This window comes from Suillus discolor, assembly GCF_016758755.1.
Source record: "Suillus discolor strain FC423 chromosome Unknown F5147scaffold_59, whole genome shotgun sequence".
In the NCBI taxonomy this organism is placed as follows: Eukaryota; Fungi; Basidiomycota; class Agaricomycetes; order Boletales; family Suillaceae; genus Suillus; species Suillus discolor.
The window spans coordinates 58,469-79,686 of NW_024541306.1; the positions used below are offsets into that span (position 1 = coordinate 58,469).

Consider the following 21,218-nt stretch of genomic DNA (forward strand, 5'->3'; position numbering starts at 1 on the left):
TGGGATGCGAAGCTCCCGCAGTGATTGGAACCGGCCCTTGATAGAGCCGAAAAAATGCTCTGAACGAACACGGACCTAGATGTTGGGTAAGTACTATGAATGTATATTGCCATTCATACTCACTGTTGATAGGTTATAGTTGAACGTCTTTTGGTCCAGCATCAAACTCCCTCCCACCGGCCGTTTATACGGCGGCACACACCAGGTTCACGCAGCATACGCCGAATCCGCCCACAGCCACTCTCCTGCACCGAAAAACGACTCGGGATCCCGGGAAACTCTTGTCCGCGCAAATATGTTTGAGTCGTGGAGACTTCCAGGTACGCCAATGACGTAGTCCACGATACAAAGATTATGAGGGAATATAACAACCTTTTTGATGGTAAGTCACCACGCTGCACATCAAACCGACACTTACCTGCGCTGTTAGAGAATAGTCTGAGTTCTTGTCGAAGAAACCCTCCCCATGCCAACCTGGCTTCTCGTGTAAGGGGGACGGAGTCCCATCTACAGAAAGAAAGCCTCCACGCCATTCATGACACGTCTTACTTTCGACGTAAGTTTTTGCCCGCTCTCGCTCAATTTGATCCTCGTGATCAAGCAGATCAAAATGAATGGCCCGGTCATGAAGTTGAAGGATTGCGATCATCACCCATTTGTAGCAGTTGTAGACGGTCCCCACGGACACTCCAGCCCAGTCAGTCAGAGATGTCTTCAGTGGTTGCGGCATTGCCATAATGGCCAGCGCCATTGAGAAAAATGGTGAGCTGTATTGAGACAGGAAGCTGGGGGTTATTCGAATTGTTGTAGAAGATGGCATGTCCTTGAATCAACTTCGTAAGTTCATCAAACACGTCCACGTCAACACAGAGCTTGCAACAGAATTTTTCAGGTGAGAATAGAGCCCACTCCTCCAGCAAGTGTAGCTGAGGCGCGCGACTTAAAGACGGACGGACATCAAGGACTCGACATTTCTCTACCTCGTCATGCAGTGCAGTGATTGCATCGGCAAACTGAGTAAAGACTCGTTCGCACATATCTGGGATATCGCGCGATAGGAATTCGGAGTACGCTGTGGAGAGTGACGTCAGAGAGTTGTTTGACAAGGCAGACGCGATTGACGACGTGGGGGACACTGGGGACGTTGGCCATGTTGGTGATGCGGACCGTATACTAATATCCGAGCCACTATGGCCATCGACAGCGTCGTCAGATTCCTTATCATCGTCTTCATCGTCGTCTTCATCTAGTAGCTGATCTATCATAAACTCGATTAGTTCCATATATCGCGCGATGGTAAGGTCATTTCTGGTTTGTTTGAGGCTGCGAAGCAGCTTCTTTCGATCTGATTCACAGGGCATATTGATGGAGCTGCAGAACGCTATAGCAGATGGTACAGCTTGAAAGCTTAGGGTTTGTTTGTCAGCGTCGGAGCTTCAATACTACCGGCAACGCGCAAATTTCTGACCTTCCAAAATTCTACGAAGTCAACTTTGAGAACCGCTATTGACAGGACGCAAGTCTGCATCTAGTTTGCATAGACCTCACGCAAACCGGTCAAATCCTGCATTTTCTGAGATTATCGAACTCTCAGCCTCAAACTTGGAGTTCAAGGACCGTTCACTGCGGCCACTTGACGAGGGCGAGCAGGACGACGAGGCTTACTTCCCCCTTCCTGGAAAAGAAAACTTCGTCACAGTCTGATCACGCTTGTGAGCAACAGACAGACTTGACTTGCAAATTCTAGACCATGTGAGTATTTCTAAATCATGATATTCCATGTTCAAGTTAACCGTCACCGGCGGGCTAGTCTTGTATGTAATATGGAGATAGTGTGGGTTCTTCTAAATTTTGTGCTGGCCATGATGCCATGTTTTCTACACGGGCTGTGCATTAAGACATCGCAAGACGACAAGCTTCAAACATCGCGGACAGATGTATCTGACGATGTAGTGCTCCATAGCTCGACCTATTCAAGCTGTCATGGTTGGTAATTGTATTATTGTTGATGCAAGAGGGCTGATGGCGTGATTTATCCATAGTTGTCAGCGACGGGGACGATGCAAATGCAGTCTTTCTCGTTGGTGTGATGAACCTTCCAGTAGGCATGCATTACTCGCGAGTAGCGTTCACAAATAACTTATAGGTTCGTAGTAAATCATCACTCCCTACCCGACATATTTACGGAAGTACCTCGATTACCGGCTGTGAAACATCAACTTTCTGTCTGAGACTTGCACGCCATATGATTCGGACTGTCCTAAGTCACGCCCCTGATCCTGTAGGTTAGTTCGTGCTCTTCCGCTCAGCTTCAGTGGTTGCGGTGGTATCCGGCTTAGCGAAGCCAAACATCCAACTTGGACCCTGCAGGCCTGCACACGAAGCCACATGCGTGTCGTTCATTGATAATCTTTGGCGATAAACTTGCAGGAGATGAAGCTTGAGAGCAGTCAGAATTGAGATGTCCGTCAAAGCTAACCGAAAGTGCCTCACGCACTGCTTGCTTCGAGGAAAATGAATGTGCTGCGAACAGGGCTAAGTGCTACACGGGGAAGAACCTGCCACGAACACTAAGCCTGGGAGAGCGTTTGAGCATCTCGGGAGTACGAAGTAGTCTTCAAAAGATTAGGTATTTCTCATTGAAGCTTTCGGGGCGCCTCGAGTTCTAGAACTGGGATACTTGCAATGAGTCTGTGAAGGTACCCAAGTTGTGCAATGATTTTTCGTAGAGTTAAGTGGTAGCCATTATTTGATGTGATACCCCTTTGAACCAGGTTCCAATGACTTTCCGTAATAGTGTTGACATTGTATTTGATATAGGAGGAGATGATGAGATAGGGTGATAGTTCATGCTACTCAGCGGGGTCCGTTGAATGGACATCGATCGCAACAGATTCGTTGCGCGCATGAGGCTGCCGCATGCCGAAATGAATGATGATATGAACCTGCAGCGCCGCAGGCCTTGTGGTATCCACGCACACCTAAACTAGAGATCAGATTCGGTATAGGTATTATAACTATTTGGCCTTCGTGCGTGGATCAGCCTGATTCCTCACAAAAGATCAGCACTGAATGTTTTGACTTGCACGTTCAACGTTGTCAACGGGCAAGTATGTTATAGCCCCTCTGTCTTATGTAATATGGAGATACGCCACTCCTCGGGCCCGGTGGACACATATGACCGTCATACGTACTAATTACAAGTCTCCTTCGTTCATGCTTCTACCATCAGCGCTCAGCGTGGAAGGCATGATTCTCTCACAGAACAAATGGCAGTGCAGTTATTTAATACGGTGAACTGGTGGACCCGTTCAGTCAGCAACAATGTCTTCCTCGGCGCAAGATCCTATTCCACAACTTGACCTGGGAAACACGTTCGGGGCACTTTTTATTGGGGTTATTCTGGCAGCAGTGTTAGTAAACTATTTGTCCATTATGCAGTCAAAAGCTGAGCGCTTCCTGTGACCTTTCGTCGTAACATACCCCATGGAACAGTCTCTTTGGTCTAACCAATGTTCAAGCTTTCATCTACTTGCAGGCGCATAGAAGCACGGGGATAACATTTTTCAAGCTGGTTGTACGTCCATACTACCTTGTTGTTGGTTCTGGTCTTGATGTCACATTCTGGCAGGTTGCCTGGCTTTGGTAGGTGTCCTTTCGAGTTGCAATCATTGATCGCGAAGAGATCGCTTCCCAAACTTGTAGGATATTTGATGCTCTGCACCTGGCCCTGACAATCCATTGCGTCTACTATTACTTGGTGACCAACTATGCGAACTTTGGTGTACTCACGGAAATCGTATGGAGTCTCAAAGTGAGTTTCTATAATGGCCCTCTGTGCAACCTCTAATGGGCCATAACAGCTTCAGTTAGTAATCAACGTAAGTCGTGTTTCTGTTCTCTGTGATCCGCCGACAACACGCATTGCACAGATTCTCATCGTTCCTATGGTGCATCTGTAAGTTCAATAACTGTCACTGCAACATTCAAGTCATGTCTCGGTCAACAGTTTGTATGTTCATCGCATATGGAAAGGTGATTATTCCCCTACTACCACGAGTCCGTCATGTTTACTAAATGAACCCAGTAAGCAAGGGTCGATCAAGAATTTTCCCGGTCGTAGCATTGGTGGGTTTGCAATCGGGGTTCGATTGTATTTCATTATGTTGATTCACTGTTAGGGCATAATCGTGGCCCTAGGTTCAGGCGAGTCTCTTTCCTGTAAATGAATGTTCTTCATGTAATTTTGAACTTATCCTCAGGCATTGCTATTAGTGAGATTTCAACGATGTTCTCGTGATTGGCTCATCATTTGACCTAATGACAGCCCTTGCGTGGGCGCAGTGAGTCAGGCAGCTCCCTTACTTCAGGAGGTGCTAATTGCGAGTAGATATAAGGTCAAATTCTTCAAGGATTTGGTTAGCATCGAGTGGATGACATATCTGTCTTTGGGAACGGCCACTTTTATCGATTTTCTCATCGCATCATCGCTATGCTATCTTCTTGCCACTTCACGTACTGGGTTCTCTAGGTACGGAGCTGTTCATTCCCTATCGGGATCTGATGTACTAACGCAGACTACTCAGCACCGATTCATTCATAACAAAGCTCGTGGGCTATACCATCAGTACCGGCTGTCTGACAAGGTATCCCTCCTTCCAGCCTACCCCATAGTACTTTGACTAATATCTTGACAGTATCTGTTCGATGTCAATCATAATCACAGTGAGGCTAGATTCATCGTATTGTTTACATGCGAGGTCTCTGAGGGTTTCCTGCAGTGTGCTGTGCTGCCGACAACCTTCATCTTCATCGGGCTTCAATTTTTAGTGACCAAGTGTATGATCAACAATACATTCTACCATGATCGTGCTGACCAGCGGTATATACTGTTTCAAGTATATGTCAACTCGTTTATCGCATTCTTGAACGCGCGATACTACATGCAGGTTAACGCGATCGTCGATCCTCCCCAATTTTATGAGCGCCACGGCGTCTATCACCAGGAACTCCACACTAGTGGATCGCAAGACGAAGAGTTTCACAAATCCCGAAGGGACCCCAAGGATGAGGTACTGCATATCACGCAACCTATCCAGGGTATCATGGTTAGTGGTTGTGTCATGGTTGATGGGATAAGGCTAATTGACACACCTTAGCCACAGTCGATGACATCGACGATGGAAATGAAGTCATTCTCGTCATCAGTGTGACATGTCAACTGTGTGTCTAATCGAGAGATGACACTTACAGAAACATAGGTTGTATTCTAAAGTAATCTCATCTTTGAAGGACGACGCGTCTACAACCACCGGCGGGAACGGCGGACTGGTGACTCGTGAGCGTAGGCATCGCACCAGGTTCTGAAAGTAGAAGAAAGGGCTAACCATATCGACAGGGTTGTTTACTGTTCATCGTACAATTATGTTTGTTGGTTTTGCGATTACCATGTACGATTGGGCATAAGTTTATCGTTCAAACGTTCAGCCACAATAATGAAGCTGTGAGTAACCTTTACAGTAAACGTAAATAAGGTAATGAGCAAGCGCAGGCTCCCTTAAGCTAACCATGATGCATGATCCGGCATTAAAATATGCAATTGGTACGTGGACAATCTTCCTGCGCGCAGAGTCCGAGGACTTTAGAAGTGATGATATCTTTTTGGTCTTTCAAAAGTTGGTATATCGATACATCGCCGCTTTATGTAAATCACCGCTGTATCCAATTGCAGTTATCTACTAAGTACTCCCGTTTGGAACAACTCGTGGGGAAAACAGGGGTGCCGGGACGAGCGAGGAGGCTGGCAAGCTTTTATTCGCGAGCGTGATGATGCAAGGTTCAAACTTATAGCTTAAAGGATAACGCGAAAGGCCGCTCGCGACAGAGCCCGCTACGGTCGCTTTGTCGAGTCATGATGTGAATCAATTGGTGTTATAGACACAAGTATCGTACAGATTACGGGACACCATTACATATGGCTTTTCGGCGCCTCGACACCATTTGGAGCCAAGATCAATCTCAAGTGTTTGTCCTTGCGACATATGTGCAGTGATCACGAACCCTGGAAGAACTGGCACTTGCGTTCGAGTGATGCGACACATTTTCTTGGGTTGGGATAGGTGAATTTGAGCTCTATGAAGTCTTCGATTGTTGGAATTTGGTACGGGGACAAGTTCGGGAGTGCTTCATTTGACGAGTGACTGATTTGTACGATGCAGGATCTTAAGACCCGTTGTCCCTCATCGTTCAGCCAGTGTCTGACTTTCCTGAGCTTTAGAACCCGTTTGGGTAGCTAGACATAATCCCACTTGGATGACAGACGAAGAAGACATTCTTTATAGATCATTATTTAGCCTGGAGCCATATAAAAATGATTCGGGCGAATACATGTACCTCGAGGCTGAAAATTTCAAGTATGATGACCAGCAGAAAACTGCGCAAGATCCATCTCCGAAGGCCGAAGAAATCGAAAGCCATCGAACTTCATATTTAGGAATGCGAGCCAATCACGGCCAGGTTCGACATCGCGCCCATCCAGATAGACAGGGCAAAATGTTTGTACCAACCGTCAACAGTAGGAACGCGCACCGGACCAAAAGTCGACTCCGCAGCCACTCCATTATGATCAGAATGCGGCACATTATAACTGTGCAGAAGGATACAGTGGAATCAGAACTCGCACCATTGAAGCAAAAAACGGTAGGAACCTCAGCGAAAGATTCAATGACTTCGTGATAAATAAAAGACATAGTCGACGACTAAAGAAGATCGATGTACGCAGAGACTTGATACATGTTGATTAGAGTTTGAAAATAGCCCTGCAGGACCGTGTGAACAAATCACCATTTAAAACAGGAATGCATTTTTCAATAGCATAGCGGGAATGAGAACTATCGCCCAGTCAGTACCGACTCATTCGGTGTTCGAACGTTCATTCTGTATGATGCACGAATCGGATTAGGGATTCCATTTTTATAGATGACACTGCGGATACTGCCGCTTGGCCTCAACCGTGACAGTACAGCCTGAGAATGCACTCACACCATCATCATCACGGGGCTATCCACAACAATGCACTTATCTCATTCTGGATCATTTGTAACAGAATGGTAAATCCACGCCACTGCCAACAGAACTGGCACAGCCAGCAATGACGGTCTTCCTCAATGCAGAATCTCCTCTCAAAAGTTGATCTCGGAAACACGTTTGGGGCATGTTTTACCGGGATTACCCTTGCAGCGATGTCAGTACTTTACCCAAGCACTGGAATTCCGATTATGTTCGAATCAGAGTCTCTCCCCCGTTTACTGGACCCAGTTTGAAGTCCCCGCTGCCGTTAAATAAGACCGCTTGGTATTTTTGCTGCAACTTCTATCTTGCTAATGCAGGCGTTTCGGCATACGCAACGGACTCGGTTGTTTCGGGATCGTTGGCAATAGGTTTTGCAATACCTGTAAACACTTGAGCCTTCGGCCTCACACATGCTGTATTTTGCCCTGACTGATCTCTATGCCGCTCCTACAGCGCCCGTTCCTCCGCAGCCCCTGTCAAGAAAACCAGGTCTCTCAGAAATGCCTTGATGAAGCTGGGGAAAATAGTTATCAGGGTTCATACTTTATCCCTCAGGAAGGCGTACAAGGGACTTTGAATGGATATATAACGTCTGGAATGATGGCATGCGGAATGGTATGTCATTATTCTGTGACCTCATCGGACGTTGTCGTGACTCACCCCTCGCATAGCCTATGTCATGATTTCTTCTGTGTCCTTTCCAGATTGTAAGCCTATTAAGCCACCGTAGCTTTCAAGTCGCCTTCTCATCTGCTCGAACTGTCCGTTACGCATGGCATCGCCCAGTCTACGCTCCGCAGCAACTGGTGGATTTTTTTATCTTCAGCTCGATGCCACGCATGATCGCTTGGATAACGTGAATCGTTACTTGATGAGAACTACTGCGGTTGTTAAAATTTGATCATTGGTTCTGACCGCAGGGCTGATTGTAGTCGTACTCAGTGGAGTTGGTGAGTCATTTGCACTGCAATCTGGGAAAAAATAAACATGACCACTGAACTACAGGGCAAAGTGGTCGCGCGGTCAGTCATACATGAAACAATATGAGTGGAGAAAAGGCGGATCATATAGTATTGCGGAGAAGATGGGCGCTTAGAGCCCTTGTCAAGATTGCGTTACAACGATAGATCAAGAGTTGGTCATGGTATTACTGTTTGCTCGGTCAAGCCAAGCATGGTTGATTTTCTCCATTTTGTTGTGAACATACCACGTCTTTCAGAGCTACATTTGATGTCGAGATACATGTTATACGAAACTGTCAGCCATTTTGACGATATCGACAAGTGATACTCCCAGGCTTTGAAAGATAAGATTAATGCCCTTTTCTTCTCCACTCAAACCTTAAAAGAGCTAGCACCCATCAGAACGCACCTTCTTCGTCTGTGATACATCGGCCGAATCGAAAGCATTAAGAGGGAAATCATGATAATACCACGTACAACGGAACAAAGGGTCAACGTCGAACCGTAGTAGACCTAGGGTTATTGACACCTTGAGAACTTGAAAGATCACTGGGTCATGTATATACTTAGCACTGGCACCGCTAGACAAACCGACATCTATGATAGTTCTTGATGCCTGCCGGTGCCAAAGACGTGACAAGACGCGTGGATGTCCCAGAATATCTTCTCCTGCTGATAAGCTCGCACGTTCGCGCGCCAAGAGGTACTGTTTTGTAAAAAACAAATGTATCGTCCTCCAACTTGGAGCCTATGTTGGACCTAGCCTAGCTATACAGGGTGTGCTTATACTCCCGCTTATCTATTGTGCTGCGCTGGCGGTATCATGATGCGGATGTGATTAATGTGATTACTAGAATGAATTACTAAGTAACCACCGGGATTGCAAGCGCTTTGTAAGCGACTGCACGCCATCGAGCTCGCAATTCGTGCATCATTCCAAAGCAAATGTAATGCAGGTAAAAAAATTATCTTTAAAATGCTGGGAGCGCGTACATTATATAAACTCTTCTCTATCTCTACATCCTCGCACTTCCATCTCCCACATCGGGTTTACCCCATCTAATCGATACCCCACTGCGATATGACCATCTCCCTATTCACTACCAACGGCCATGCAAAAGGCGTCAAGCGTCACTCGAAACGCTCGTCTGAGCTCGGCTTTTCTACGCGAGCTATTCATGTAGGGTCAGAGCCAGACCCTGCAACTGGCGCTGTCATCCCTCCCATATCTCTTAGCACGACATACAAGCAAGATGAAGTAGGGGTGCACAAGGTTCGTGTTTCAGTCTGACTCCACATGCCGTACTTATGACGTGTCTGTGGCGAGTAGGGTTTTGAGTATTCTCGTTCTGGCAATCCAAATCGCGATGCACTAGAGCGCACGCTTGTAGGCCTGGAGGCAGGTGCAGGACACGCTATCGCGTTTGCTTCTGGTAGTGCAACGACAGCCACTGTCTTGCAGTCTCTAGGTCCAAACGCACACGTACTAAGTGTGAACGATGTCTACGGCGGTACGTTCAGGTACCTCACGAGGGTCGCGAAGGAAACCATGGGTACCGAGTCGACGTTTGTAGACTTGGAGAACGCGACAGATGATGAAATACTAAGTGCTATAAAGGAGAACACAAAGGTTTGTTTTTAACTATTCAAATTTGGCCAGCCACTGACGCAAATACTTTAGCTTATCTGGATCGAATCGCCAACAAATCCCACCCTCCGACTAATTGACATTCCGCGCATAGTGGCTCTCGCGCGCCGCGCTCCATCGAAACCCCTTGTTCTCGTCGACAACACATTCCTCTCCCCATTCTATGCCTCCCCACTCCTGCAAGGCGCTGACATCGTCATTCACTCCCTCACCAAGTATGTCAATGGCCATTCTGATGTCGTGATGGGCGCTGCCATCCTTCGCTCCTCGTCTACACCAGACAGAGACTATGAAGGCCTCGTCCAAAAGCTTCGCTTCCTCCAAAATGCCCATGGTGCCGTCCCCAGTCCTTTTGACAGTTGGCTCGCCCAGCGCGGTGCCAAAACTCTCGCAGTGCGGATGAAGGCCCATGGTCTGAATGCACTCCGCATTGCCTCCTTCCTGACTTCGCACCCCGCCGTTGAACACGTCATCTACCCCGGTCTCGCCTCGCATCCGCTACACGCCCTCGCACGCACCTCCCTCAGCCCACACGCGGAGCAGTTCATCAGCAACCTACCGTCATCGAGCCTTGCACACGGTATACCATACGGTGGGATGGTCTCATTCCGTCTACGTGGTGGTGCAAAAAGTGCAGAAGCACTTCTGCCGAAGCTGAACCTGTTCACGCTTGCTGAGAGTTTGGGTGGTGTGGAGAGTCTTGCGGAGTTACCTGCACGCATGACGCATGCAAGTATCCCGGCGGCGGAGCGCGAGGCTTTGGGCATTGAGGGGCTAGTACGTTTGAGCTGTGGCATTGAGGAGGTGGAGGATTTGGTAGATGATTTGAGGGCTGCATTGGATGGGCTGGAAGATGAGGATAGTGGGTGTGAAAGCGGGTTGGTAACACCGTCGGATGCGAGTGATTACGGTGCAAATGAGCTTTGATCGTAGACTTTAGTGTTCCAGATACCTATACAGATATTATCGTAATCGTTTCTGGGTCTATTAGATGGTATATTACTTTGGAGGCTTGAGCTTGACTTCCATTGCACGATGTGCAGCCTCTGAAAGTATCAAGAAATCTAATTTGCTGAATATGCTTAACAAGCTGAATCATTCTTGGGTTGATCCTATCTAAGAATTAACGTGACCACAGCAATGTTGTCATTGATAAGAAGCCTCGGGTTGCAGATAGCGTTCGTCCCATCACAATTTTGGTAGTCAAATATAGCTAAAGGCTCGAGGGCGGTTTCATAGTGGAGAAACTGTTACAAGGCTCTTTGTCTGCATACTACGATCTGTTCGTGCCTTCTCTTCTACGGAAGGGAATTGACTAACAAACTTACAGGGTACAGCCAAACGCCTTACCTGAAGTGAGTACTCCTTTGATTCTTTTGTAATCCGGTTTACCAACTTGGCCAGTCTACACCCCAGCCGCAAAAGTACAACATTGCTCACATAATGAAAAATTCACTGATTCCAGCTATTGCAGCTGGTAAACTGGTTGGAAGCATATGCAAGTTTCCTTGATCTCGACGTTTGGACGCCCTCGACGATCACCAAGACATCTTGGAACGATAGCACGAAAACTTGGTCTGTCGAAGTCAATCGCGGCGGTAAAGATACTAGGGTTCTGACCGTTAAGTACCTCGTTTTTGCCACTGGATCTGGCGGTCGCCCGAATGTTCCCGACATCCCTGGGAAGGCATGTAACGCTCGAACCAGTGATCTAAACGTGACTCATGGACGCAGGCAAGCTTCAAAGGGTCTGCCGTGCACTCGTCAGAGTTCAAATCCGCGGCTGATCATATCGGTAAAAAGCACTCGTAGTCGGCTGTTGCAATTCTGGTTGGTCTGTCATATCTTTCATATCGAACGAGGTCTGAATATTTCATCAGCACATGACATTGCTCAAGATTTCTGTAGTCACGGTGTCGACATCACAATGTGCGTTCTTTGGTTCAGGTTATGCCATTTTCATATCTTATGGAATACTAGGTATCAATGATCGTCGACATTCGTGATCTCAACAAAGTCAGTGGAAGCAGTGCTAGGCGGTAATTGTTTCCGTCGTTGTTGGTGGCTTGGCTTGGCTTTCCTTGCCTAGCTCTCTATAATGAGGAATTCCCCACTGAGCTGGCTGATGTTTACAGTACCTCGCTACCTTGAACAGTTGTTGGGCGGCTGTTAGGCGGCTGCATCAACGCATGGTTCCTATGGTTGCTGAGACCACAGACAAGTATGTCGGACGATTCGAAGCTCACTTCCAGGTGCATTAATCACAATCGCAGGGTCATTCTAGATGGATTGGCTAAGGTTGGTTTTAAGACCAATCTTGGCATACATGGAGCGCAGTGGTGGCTACCACGTCGGTGGGTGTACCTCTAATGCATAACGAAGATGTCTTTCAACAGCTTCCAGATACCGGAGCAAGTAAATCTATTATCGACGGGGATATTAAAATCAAGAATGGTTCCGCAATCGAGTCCTTCATGGAAAACGGCCTTCGATTTGTTGATGGCACCGAGCTACAGGCAGACATGATAGTATTTGCTACGGGGTATGGTAATATTTCACTTTGACGAGCAGGACTCATAATTGCTTACAGTTACGGCGATCACCGTGACTTCATGCGCGAGGTCTGTGGAGATGAAGTCGCATCAAAAATCCCCAGGGTCTGGGGTCTAGACGATGAAGGGCAAACTGTGGGAATGTGGAGGTATTGCGGGCATGATGGTCTGTGGTTCGCAAATGGTATTTTGCATCGTTGTTATGGGCGCGTCAGTTTCATTTTGATGAACAGGTGATTTGGCTCTATCGCGCTTCCACAGTCTCTGTTTGGCCATGTGTGAGTTCATTCCTTGTGGTATATAGAGCGTTGCTGATGATTGAAAATATAGAAATAAGAGCAATCGAAGAAGGTATTTTGAATAAGGCGGATATAGTTATTTGATGACATTTCTGCTCATGATCAGGACTGGAAGCTGAAGACCTGTAAAATGTACGAGTAGTTATTGCGTGAATTAAATGTTGTATGTACAATGAATTTAAGGGAATTTTCACTGGAGCCTCAGCAATTGCAATTTTTTGTTTTGTTTTTTAATATAGATATATACAAGATGTTTCTGTACCCCCAAACTCCCAACCTAACTTGAAGCTATTCCCCCTACTACAACAGCACCACAGAAGGACTAGTAGAAACAAGCAACCTGGACCAGAAACACGTCGAGCCCGTCACGATCGACCCAAAACAACCGCAGGCCCACCTCATCTAACCTCATGTACTAACCTTCTTGTTGCAGTCTTCCTTTTGTGCTTACTTGCGTCGTCCTGCCTGACGGCGCAGGGAATACGTGTTCGAATACATAGATTCATAGTGCCACACCGCCCAAAAAACATATACGAAGGAAAGCATATGACGAGACATATCCAACATAGGGTCTACGATCCCAAAGGACTCATCCTGATGAAAATAAAGCTATTCCCCCAGCACCAGCCAGTTCCAGTTACAGAGATAGCTGTCACGTTAATGTATCACTGACATTATTGGCACGGCAAGCAAGAAGCGGGCTCACCCTTTCTTTCCTCTTATGTGCAATTCACAGACCCGGAGTCGCCTACACCTCCGTGGATGACAGAACAGCACTGGATACAATGGCAATTTTGAACGACCTCGACAATGTTGTTTATATTGCAGTAGAACAAAAATGGCATGTTCCCGTTATAACCCGCCATTCGTCCACACTCATACTTGCCTGCAAACACCCGTAAGTATGCGGTCAGATCAACTTGAAAATATGTGCTGAATATTTACTGTTCTGGGCACATGGCCCCCCGTTGGGGTTGGTGTCCGAGTCTGCTTTAACGATGCCCACCAATACTGCGGCAGACATAATCATAGTGGTGAGTGAGATGAACTTCATTGTAGCGCTCGAGGATGGGTCTCCAGTGACTGTGGATGATGTTCTTTGTTATTGGACTGAGATATTACCGCTTCGCTTTTATACACGAGCAGTAAAGGGCGGTCAGCCCAAAACATGTACCTGCTGTGCGTCCGACCAAGTAAACTAATGCGCCATGGCAACAGGACATCTCTAGACGTGGCTCTATGAGAACTTGCTGTCTATGAAAATTTGGACGCGAGCTTGACACTAGCGAGTTCTCATGGAGCCACGTCTAGCATCCGCTTTCCCAATGATCCCCTAAATGAATGACTTCTTTCTTCTATTGTTCGGTGTGGCAAGCGGTGACTTCAGTCGTTGCTTTGTTACAAAAGCCGACTTTTGTACACTATATTTGCACGATCTTTCTCTTCATTTACTCCTGAAAATATGCACAGCGTACCTTTGATGGTTTTTGACACAGGACAATGCAGTAATAAAACAACGACATGCTTGGAAGGAGGCGGCAGGTATTCTGAATAGGTGAGGATAAATTTGTTGATAGTAGCGAACGCCTGTTGAGCCTGAGAGCGAAAAGATATTGAGAAATGTCGATGTCGAACCCATGATATTATTCTAATGAATAGCCGCCACGACTGACTTTCCCAGCACAGGCAGCGCACGATTACCGTCACCAAGAGGTTCTGCTAGATCCTGTGAAAATAGTATGAGCAAGGTGCGACACCGAACAGTAGGTAACAGGAAGACAGCGAACATCATCCCCGTATAGATCGGAAGTGTGGGTAGGAGTGCCATCGTCGGTCACTGCAGAACCAATATATTTGTTCCAACAGTGAAGACTGCGGCTACCGCGTCAGGATCAGGTGACGGGTAGAGCGCCGAGCGGTGTAGCGGTCCTATTTCGAGTAGTTTTTCTTGTCATATTGGTACCTAGGATGAGTATTATGAACACAAACCAATTCATGAAAAGTACAGTTGGTCGGCGGTTGAATCATTCTTGGGTTGATCCGTTATCTAAGAATTAATAACGTGACCAAATGCTGCACAGCGTGCGAAACACCGTATCTAACAGGTTTGCGTATTACCTCAACTATCACGACAAGGCCCTCCCCCACTATCAGTGGGAGTCGGGGAACGTCCCAACCATTGTCATGCAGCATGCAAAGGCAGAGTCAAGCACGTCAGCAAAACAGGGAGAGGCAAATCGAGGAGTGCTGTCAGGCTCATCAGGACTGGTTGCTCCCCTGAAGCGTGAAAAGAATCCGCCAGCCTATGGTGCACAGCACCGCCAGGATGCACTTTGGGAAGGTGAGCCAACATATTGTGCAAAACATTAACCAAATCAATATCAAGCAGGAGGGAACGAGGCGCTTCCTCCTTCATGGAAATATATATGGATAGAAGAACCGTTTTATGAAGACTTGCTACTCGAGATGGGTTCATCAAACCGACCTTTACCGGGAGTGCGATTAGGTGAACAACGAAAGTGAGATGACTCGGAGAGCAAAAAATTCATTGTCAAGCGTAGATTCCTCCGAGCTGCTCATTATTGGATGCGAATGGCATATCTCACCACTCGGTCGGTCTTACTTCGTCAACCACAACACTCGGAGTACATCGTGGAAGAAACCAACACCAGAACGTCCAGCAGGGTGTTTGCTGCCAGAGTGCACCATCAAGGGTAGTAGGTGGTGGAAGACCGAAAGCCTTGCCTGCTTGGGCACCGATGGCGATATAATGATCATGTTGGATGATGGTTCCATTCGCCAGTGGACAAAATCTGGACGGCCAATAGGAAAACCTTTCGACAGTGACGCAGAAGATGCAATCACAATGGCAGTGTCTCCAGACCAATCGATGGTCGTAGGTATATGCAAAGATGGCAAAGTACGACTGTGGAATATAAAGGAGGGGAGCTTGGTAGGTCTCCCGTGGGAGGGGAATGATGATGAAGTGATGTGCCTCGATTGGTCACCGAATGGGGGGGAGGTAGCAGGTGGATTAAGAGACGGAACTATACGACGATGGAACCCTGCCACTGGCCGACAAATTGCACCACTGATAAAGAGCGGCGATCTATGGGTGAACACAATCAAATACTCTCCGCAAGGTGATAAATTCGCGAGTGGCAGTGAAGACGACATACTCTGTGTGTGGTCAAAGGACGGCGAGCTACTCATCGAAATCACGGGAGACAACTTGGTGACGTCGTTGTGTTGGTCTAAGGATGGCGCATACATCTTTGCCTCAGATGATCACAACATACGAAAATTGCAGTCGATTGACGGGGAAGAACTCGTCGTTTTTCGGGGTCATACCAGAAGCGTTGAATCCCTTTGTCTGACTCCTGATGGATCCCATCTTATCAGTGCATCAGGTGATTACTCAGTTCGCATCTGGGACCTCAAATCCAATCAGCAAGTCGGAGACCCACTCTGGCACGACGGCGGTGTTTCAGTTGTTGCCATGTCCTCCGATGGACAATACTTTGCCAGTGCTATCTTTGGACGTGATGCAAAAATTTATGTGTGGAGCCTGGAAGAAGCACTCCGACGCGCTCGTGGAGTTGGCGTGCGTGTGTACAAACTTGGGTCGATCTCTTTTCTAAATAGCCTTGTGCACCGGTCAGCCCGGGGGCGATGCGGAGTCTAATGCGAAGCTTAAGGCAAGTAATTGCAATTTTCTTTTCTTTCGTACCTATTTTGACGTCTCTACCAGGGACGTGCAGCTCCATTCAGAGATGTATGCTAGTTAATTTCGAACAACCTGATCCTTCACTCATGTATCTACATTAGATCTCTTTTGCCCCCAGATGGCAAAGTAATAAATCGAACATAGGCTTGACGAGATATGTGAGTCCAGCTGTATTCTTTCTGAACTGTTGCCAGGTCTGACACTAAGACAGGGAAATGACTTCTGGGGTGAAGACACAAACCACCCACCTCGTCGCTCAGCAGACATATCATCTCCACCTGGTCTGCGCAAATTGTTCGGCTTCCTGCGCTCCAGCACTCGACCTACGAATACAGTCCAGCTCCAGCCTCGGCGTTTGAATTTCAGCTTATTTCCTGTAAAACTTACCACACGTCCCGCCGATGTTGCTCATTGCCAATTGGAAGACGTGAGATGCTTGTCGTCACTACCCTTTGTGATATCACTCAAATAATTTTGCAGAGATATGGGATTGTCCCTGAGACCGACGCAGAAGCAGAAGTAGCTATGCAACGTACGAATAGCAACAATGTTGACGGCTCAACGCAACAAGGACAAGATGTAGCGAGGGTACAAGGGTCTCAAGGTCAAGTTACTCAGGGGCAAAGTTCTCCAGAAGAGACTTTGATAGGATGTTGTGGATTCTATCTTGTTCGTCGTCGGCCCGCATCGGACTAGTCCTTGCATTGGTCTAAGTGAAGGCTAGTATCGTCGCTATTGTGAGTAGTTATTTCCGGACGCGCATGAGCTGTCTCAACAATGTCATCTGATCTCTCACTGGCTCATATGATAACTGTTGAATTAGTATTTCCCTGAGCTATTCTGTTCAGTGAATCAATCTTATCATCGCCAATGAGTCCGGATCAACGTCAGTCTTTCCATCTCTCATTGCTTATCTTATTGTCTGACAATTCATGAAACCGTAACGCAGATACACATTGCACCAAATATGGACTGATCGCAATCTTGCATGACACGAGACTAACTCGCAGGATTGCAGTCAATTCATTAACACTCCTAGATATACACAAGGTTCGTGCGTTACTTTATCTCACACCATAGCATAGTAACATGTTCCGTTCTGGTGAATAGGATTTCCAAGTCGCGTATTCGCAATCGGGCAGTTCAAAGAACTGTGAGTGCAGAAGCACTCCTGCCTCAATTAAAGCTATTGAGGTTTGAGAGTTTGGGTTGTGTAGAAAGTCTTGCAGAGTTACCTGCGCAGATGACGCATGCGAGTATCCAGCAGTGGAGCGTGAGGCTTTGGGCATTGAGGGGCCAGTGCACTTGAGCTGTGGGATTGGGGAAGCGGAGGATTTGGTGGATGATTTGAGGGCTGCGTTGGATGGGCTGGAAGATGAGGATAGTGGGTGTGAGAGTGGGTTGGTGACGCCGTTGGATGTGAGTGGTCATGGTGTGAATGGGCTGCATTAATTATAAGTAGGCGTTGGTGTTCTGGATATCTATTTAGATATTATCGTAATTGTTTATGTGCCTATTGGATGACTATCATTGCACAATGTGCAGTCTCTGAAATATACTTCACTGAATATAGAAACAGGTGTGCGGTTGAATCACTCTGGCCAGCGTTTAATCGGTTTAGTAAGAACTTAGTAACGTCTAGGATCCCATTGCACATGATATCGCCTAAGTAAGGCGCCCGCAAGTACAGCATGCAAAACAGCACATCTGACAGGTCTCTTCATTACCTCCACTATCGCCAACATCCCGATAACCGTCATGCCACATGCAAAGACCACAAGCACGTCAGCGAAACAGAGAGAGGAAGATCAAGGATTGATATCAGGCTCATCAGAAGTAGTTGCTCCCCGATTCAATGTAAGTATATTACAATATATTACGAAGTACTTGGATATATGACAATATCTTCTTCTCACCAGTCCTCTGATACCCCACCGTCGAAGCTCGAAAAGAATCCGCCAGCCTATGGTGCACAGCACCGTCAGGATGCACTTTGGGAAGGTGAGCCACCATATTGTAAACCAAATTGACTGACTCAATATCAAGCAGGAGGGAATGAGGCGCTCCCTCCTTTATGGCGTGAACATATATGGCCAGAGGAACGACGGTTTTATGACGACTTGCTACTCGCCATGAGTTCATCACACCGACCTTTACCGGGAGTGCGATTAGGTGAGCAATGAAAGTGCGATGACTCCGAGTCGGAGAGAAAAAAATTCATTGTCGAGCGTAGATCACTCCGAGCAGCTCATTACTGGATGCGAGTGGCACACGCCCTCGCACGCACCTCCCTCAGCCCACACGCGAAGCAGTTCATCAGCAACCTACCGCCATCTAGCCTTACACATGGTATACCATACGGTGGGATTGTCTCATTCCGCCTACGTGTTGATGCAAGGAGTGCAGAAGCACTTCTGCCGAAAAGGAGGTGGAGGATTTGAGGACTGCGTTAGATGGACTGGAAGATGAGGATAGCGGGTGTGAGAGTGGGCTAGTGACGTTGTCGGATGTGATTGATTATGGGCTTTGATCGTAGACTTTGGTGTTCCAGATATATATTATCGTAATTGTTTTTTTTCTATGCCTGTTGGACGAATTTCATTGCACGATGTGCAGTCTCTGAATGTATCGAGAAATATAATTCACTGAATATAGAAACAAGCGTGCGGTCGAATCATTCTGGCCAGCGTTTGATCTATTTAGTGCCTAAGATCCCACTGCACAGGATGACACCTAAGCAAGGCGCCTGCAAGGATGGCATGTGAAACAATATATCTGACAGGTCTCTTCATTATCTTTACTATCACCAACATCCCAATCACTGCCATGCCACACGCAAAGGCCGAGTCAGGCATGTCAGCGAAACAGAGAGGGACAAATCAAGGAATGCTGTCAGACTCATCAGGGCCAGTTGCTCCCCTGAAGCACGAGGATAATCCGCCAGCATATGGTGCACAACACCGCCAGGATGCACTTTGGGACGGTGAGCCACCATATTGTGCAAAACATTGACCGACTCAGTATCAAGCAGGAGGGAATAAGGCGCTCCCTCCTATGTGGACAGAGGTTAAGGAGGGGGATGGCAGACCACGATATTGGGACGGTGCACTCTTCATGATCTCATCACGCCGACCTTTACCGGGAGTGCGACTAGGTGAGCGACCAAAGTTGGATAAGAACAAAAACCTCACAGTTGAGCAGATTTCTCCTGGCAGCTCATTCCCGGATGCGAATGGCACATCTCACCGTGTGGTCGGTCCTACTTCGTGAACCACAGCGCTCAGATAACGTCGTGGAAGAAACCATCACCAGAACGTCCAGCAGGGAGTCTGATGCCAGAGTGCATCATCAAGTGTGTCAGCTCGTGGCATGATGGAAACCTTGCCTGCCTGGGTACCAGTGGCGATATAATGAGTATCTCAGATGGTTCAATCCGCCGGTGGACAAGAGCTGGACGGCCAGTGGAACAGCCATTCGACGACGACGGAACTGTAATAATAACAGCAGTTTCTCCAGATCAGTCAATGGTCGTAGGTAAATGCGGAGACGACAGAGTACGGCTGTGGGACATAAAGGATGGAAGCGTGGTAGGTCACCTATGGCAGGGGAATAATGATGAAGTGAGGTGCCTCGATTGGTCACCAAATATGGCTGAGGTAGCAGGTGGATTAGAGGACGGCACTATACGACGATGGAACTCTGCCACTGGCCGACAAATTGCACCACCGATAAAGAGTAGTGATGGATGGGTGGCGACAATTAAATACTCTCCACAAGGCGACAAATTTGCAAGTGGTGGTGAAGACAGCATAATCCGTATGTGGTCAAAGGACGGCGAGCTGCTCATCGAGATCAAGGGACATGAAAAATGGGTGATGTCGTTGTGTTGGTCCAAGGATGGTGCACACATCTACTCTGGCTCACGTGATGGCACGATTCGAAAATGGCAATCAATTGACGGGGATGACCTCGTCATTATTCGGGGCCATACCGCAACCGTCACCTCCCTTTGCTTGTCTTCTGATGGATGCCATCTTGTCAGCGCATCATTTGACTACTCCGTTCGCATCTGGGACCTCGAAACCGATCAGCAATTCGGAGACCCACTCTGGCACGATGATAACCTCTTGGTTGTTGCTATGTCCTCCGATGGACAATACTTTGCCAGTGCTACCTCTGGACTAGATGGAAAAATTTATGTGTGGAGCCTGGAAGAAGCACTCCAGCGCGCTCGTGTGGTTGGCGTGCGTGTGTGCATTACTTGAGTTGGTGTTTTTTCCTCAATAGCTTTGCGCATTGGCCAGGGCAATGCAAAGTCCAACACGCAGCCCAAGGCGAGTGCTTTTTCTATTATTTCATACCTCTTCTGACTTCTTTGCCAGGGACGTGCAGCTCATTCTAGAGATGTACGCTAGTTAATCTCGAACAACATGATCTTTCGCTCATTTATCTCGTCAGATCAATCTCGCCCCTAGACGGCAAAGGAACAGAGGCTTGGCGAGACATGTGAGTCCAGTTCTATTCCTCCTAAGTTCTTGCGAGGCCTGACACTGAAACAGGGAAATGACTTCTGGGGCGATGGCACAAACCATGCGCCTCGTCTCTCAGCAGACACATCATCTCCGCCTGTTCTACGCAATTTGTTCGGCTTCCTGCGCTCTAGCGCTCGACCTACAAGTGCAATTCAGCTCCAGCCCCGGCGTAGCTTATTTCCTGTAAAACTTACCAGACGTCCCGTCAATGTGTCTCCTTGCCAATTGGAAGACGTGAGTACCTTGTCATCGCTACCCTTTGTAGTATCACTCAAATAATTTTGCAGAGATATGGCATTGTCCCTGAGACCGACGCAGAAGCAGCTGCAGCTATGGAACGTGCGAACAGCAACAACGTTGACAACTCAACGCAGCAAGGACAAGCTGTAGCAAGGGCACAAGGGTCTCAAGGACAAGGTGCTAAGGG

The 21,218-nt window shown here is 47.5% G+C and overlaps 8 protein-coding genes across 8 annotated transcripts; 6 read left to right on the forward strand and 2 right to left on the reverse strand.

Moving 5' to 3' along the window:
• The first annotated feature begins 1,445 nt into the window (after positions 1-1,445).
• On the forward strand, positions 1,446-2,324 carry F5147DRAFT_712758 (uncharacterized protein). The gene is made up of 3 exons (XM_041438376.1): positions 1,446-1,752; positions 1,811-1,986; positions 2,043-2,324. The coding sequence occupies exons 2-3, from the start codon at positions 1,824-1,826 to the stop codon at positions 2,144-2,146; spliced, it is 267 nt and encodes an 88-aa protein (XP_041289031.1). The 5' UTR covers positions 1,446-1,752; positions 1,811-1,823; the 3' UTR covers positions 2,147-2,324.
• Positions 2,325-3,165: 841 nt separating this feature from the next.
• On the forward strand, positions 3,166-5,321 carry F5147DRAFT_340719 (uncharacterized protein). The gene is made up of 17 exons (XM_041429288.1): positions 3,166-3,413; positions 3,496-3,577; positions 3,632-3,645; positions 3,706-3,814; positions 3,864-3,881; positions 3,933-3,958; positions 4,010-4,035; positions 4,088-4,128; positions 4,182-4,206; positions 4,263-4,274; positions 4,328-4,343; positions 4,391-4,531; positions 4,587-4,646; positions 4,698-4,725; positions 4,782-4,839; positions 4,900-5,108; positions 5,160-5,321. Exons 1-17 carry the CDS (start codon positions 3,325-3,327, stop codon positions 5,211-5,213), a joined length of 1,008 nt encoding a protein of 335 aa, XP_041289032.1. The 5' UTR covers positions 3,166-3,324; the 3' UTR covers positions 5,214-5,321.
• A 3,665-nt stretch (positions 5,322-8,986) lies between these two features.
• F5147DRAFT_640703 (Cys/Met metabolism PLP-dependent enzyme-domain-containing protein) lies at positions 8,987-10,781 on the forward strand. The gene is made up of 3 exons (XM_041433035.1): positions 8,987-9,306; positions 9,364-9,663; positions 9,715-10,781. Exons 1-3 carry the CDS (start codon positions 9,115-9,117, stop codon positions 10,606-10,608), a joined length of 1,386 nt encoding a protein of 461 aa, XP_041289033.1. The 5' UTR covers positions 8,987-9,114; the 3' UTR covers positions 10,609-10,781.
• A 1,089-nt stretch (positions 10,782-11,870) lies between these two features.
• Positions 11,871-12,537, forward strand: F5147DRAFT_777448 (uncharacterized protein; the record flags this gene model as incomplete). The annotated part of the gene is made up of 5 exons (XM_041441985.1): positions 11,871-11,902; positions 11,955-12,031; positions 12,085-12,223; positions 12,272-12,417; positions 12,467-12,537. 5 exons carry the CDS (start codon positions 11,871-11,873, stop codon positions 12,535-12,537), a joined length of 465 nt encoding a protein of 154 aa, XP_041289034.1.
• Positions 12,538-13,141: 604 nt separating this feature from the next.
• Positions 13,142-13,812, reverse strand: F5147DRAFT_712807 (uncharacterized protein). Its single transcript, XM_041438377.1, has 3 exons — positions 13,478-13,812; positions 13,239-13,418; positions 13,142-13,181 (listed from the first exon to the last, which is right to left on the reverse strand). The coding sequence occupies exons 1-2, from the start codon at positions 13,584-13,586 to the stop codon at positions 13,252-13,254; spliced, it is 276 nt and encodes a 91-aa protein (XP_041289035.1). The 5' UTR covers positions 13,587-13,812; the 3' UTR covers positions 13,142-13,181; positions 13,239-13,251.
• An 87-nt stretch (positions 13,813-13,899) lies between these two features.
• Positions 13,900-14,547, reverse strand: F5147DRAFT_712811 (uncharacterized protein; the record flags this gene model as incomplete). Its single annotated transcript, XM_041438378.1, is given in 6 exon segments — positions 13,900-13,957; positions 13,969-14,128; positions 14,146-14,147; positions 14,167-14,190; positions 14,216-14,417; positions 14,521-14,547. Coding segments are annotated over 5 exon segments (389 nt in total), but the record flags the coding sequence as incomplete, so codon positions are not given.
• Positions 14,548-17,129: 2,582 nt separating this feature from the next.
• On the forward strand, positions 17,130-17,760 carry F5147DRAFT_655918 (uncharacterized protein; the record flags this gene model as incomplete). Its single annotated transcript, XM_041434037.1, has 5 exons — positions 17,130-17,145; positions 17,209-17,309; positions 17,370-17,412; positions 17,503-17,678; positions 17,749-17,760. 5 exons carry the CDS (start codon positions 17,130-17,132, stop codon positions 17,758-17,760), a joined length of 348 nt encoding a protein of 115 aa, XP_041289037.1.
• A 656-nt stretch (positions 17,761-18,416) lies between these two features.
• On the forward strand, positions 18,417-18,888 carry F5147DRAFT_712825 (uncharacterized protein). The gene is made up of 2 exons (XM_041438379.1): positions 18,417-18,435; positions 18,488-18,888. Exon 2 carries the CDS (start codon positions 18,518-18,520, stop codon positions 18,698-18,700), a length of 183 nt encoding a protein of 60 aa, XP_041289038.1. The 5' UTR covers positions 18,417-18,435; positions 18,488-18,517; the 3' UTR covers positions 18,701-18,888.
• Positions 18,889-21,218: the final 2,330 nt, after the last annotated feature.

Coding starts and splice junctions, on each gene's coding strand:
- F5147DRAFT_712807 (XM_041438377.1), bottom strand. CDS start 13,586: ATGAAGTTCATCTCACTCACCACTATGATTATGTCTGCCGCAGTATTG. Junction 13,419..13,477: donor GGGGCCATGTGCCCAGAACA/GTAAATATTCAG, acceptor GGGTGTTTGCAG/GCAAGTATGAGTGTGGACGA.
- F5147DRAFT_640703 (XM_041433035.1), top strand. CDS start 9,115: ATGACCATCTCCCTATTCACTACCAACGGCCATGCAAAAGGCGTCAAG. Junction 9,307..9,363: donor ATGAAGTAGGGGTGCACAAG/GTTCGTGTTTCA, acceptor TGTGGCGAGTAG/GGTTTTGAGTATTCTCGTTC. Junction 9,664..9,714: donor CTATAAAGGAGAACACAAAG/GTTTGTTTTTAA, acceptor CAAATACTTTAG/CTTATCTGGATCGAATCGCC.
- F5147DRAFT_340719 (XM_041429288.1), top strand. CDS start 3,325: ATGTCTTCCTCGGCGCAAGATCCTATTCCACAACTTGACCTGGGAAAC. Junction 4,129..4,181: donor TTTTCCCGGTCGTAGCATTG/GTGGGTTTGCAA, acceptor ATTCACTGTTAG/GGCATAATCGTGGCCCTAGG. Junction 5,109..5,159: donor AACCTATCCAGGGTATCATG/GTTAGTGGTTGT, acceptor GACACACCTTAG/CCACAGTCGATGACATCGAC.
- F5147DRAFT_712825 (XM_041438379.1), top strand. CDS start 18,518: ATGCGAGTGGCACACGCCCTCGCACGCACCTCCCTCAGCCCACACGCG.
- F5147DRAFT_712758 (XM_041438376.1), top strand. CDS start 1,824: ATGGAGATAGTGTGGGTTCTTCTAAATTTTGTGCTGGCCATGATGCCA. Junction 1,987..2,042: donor GACCTATTCAAGCTGTCATG/GTTGGTAATTGT, acceptor ATTTATCCATAG/TTGTCAGCGACGGGGACGAT.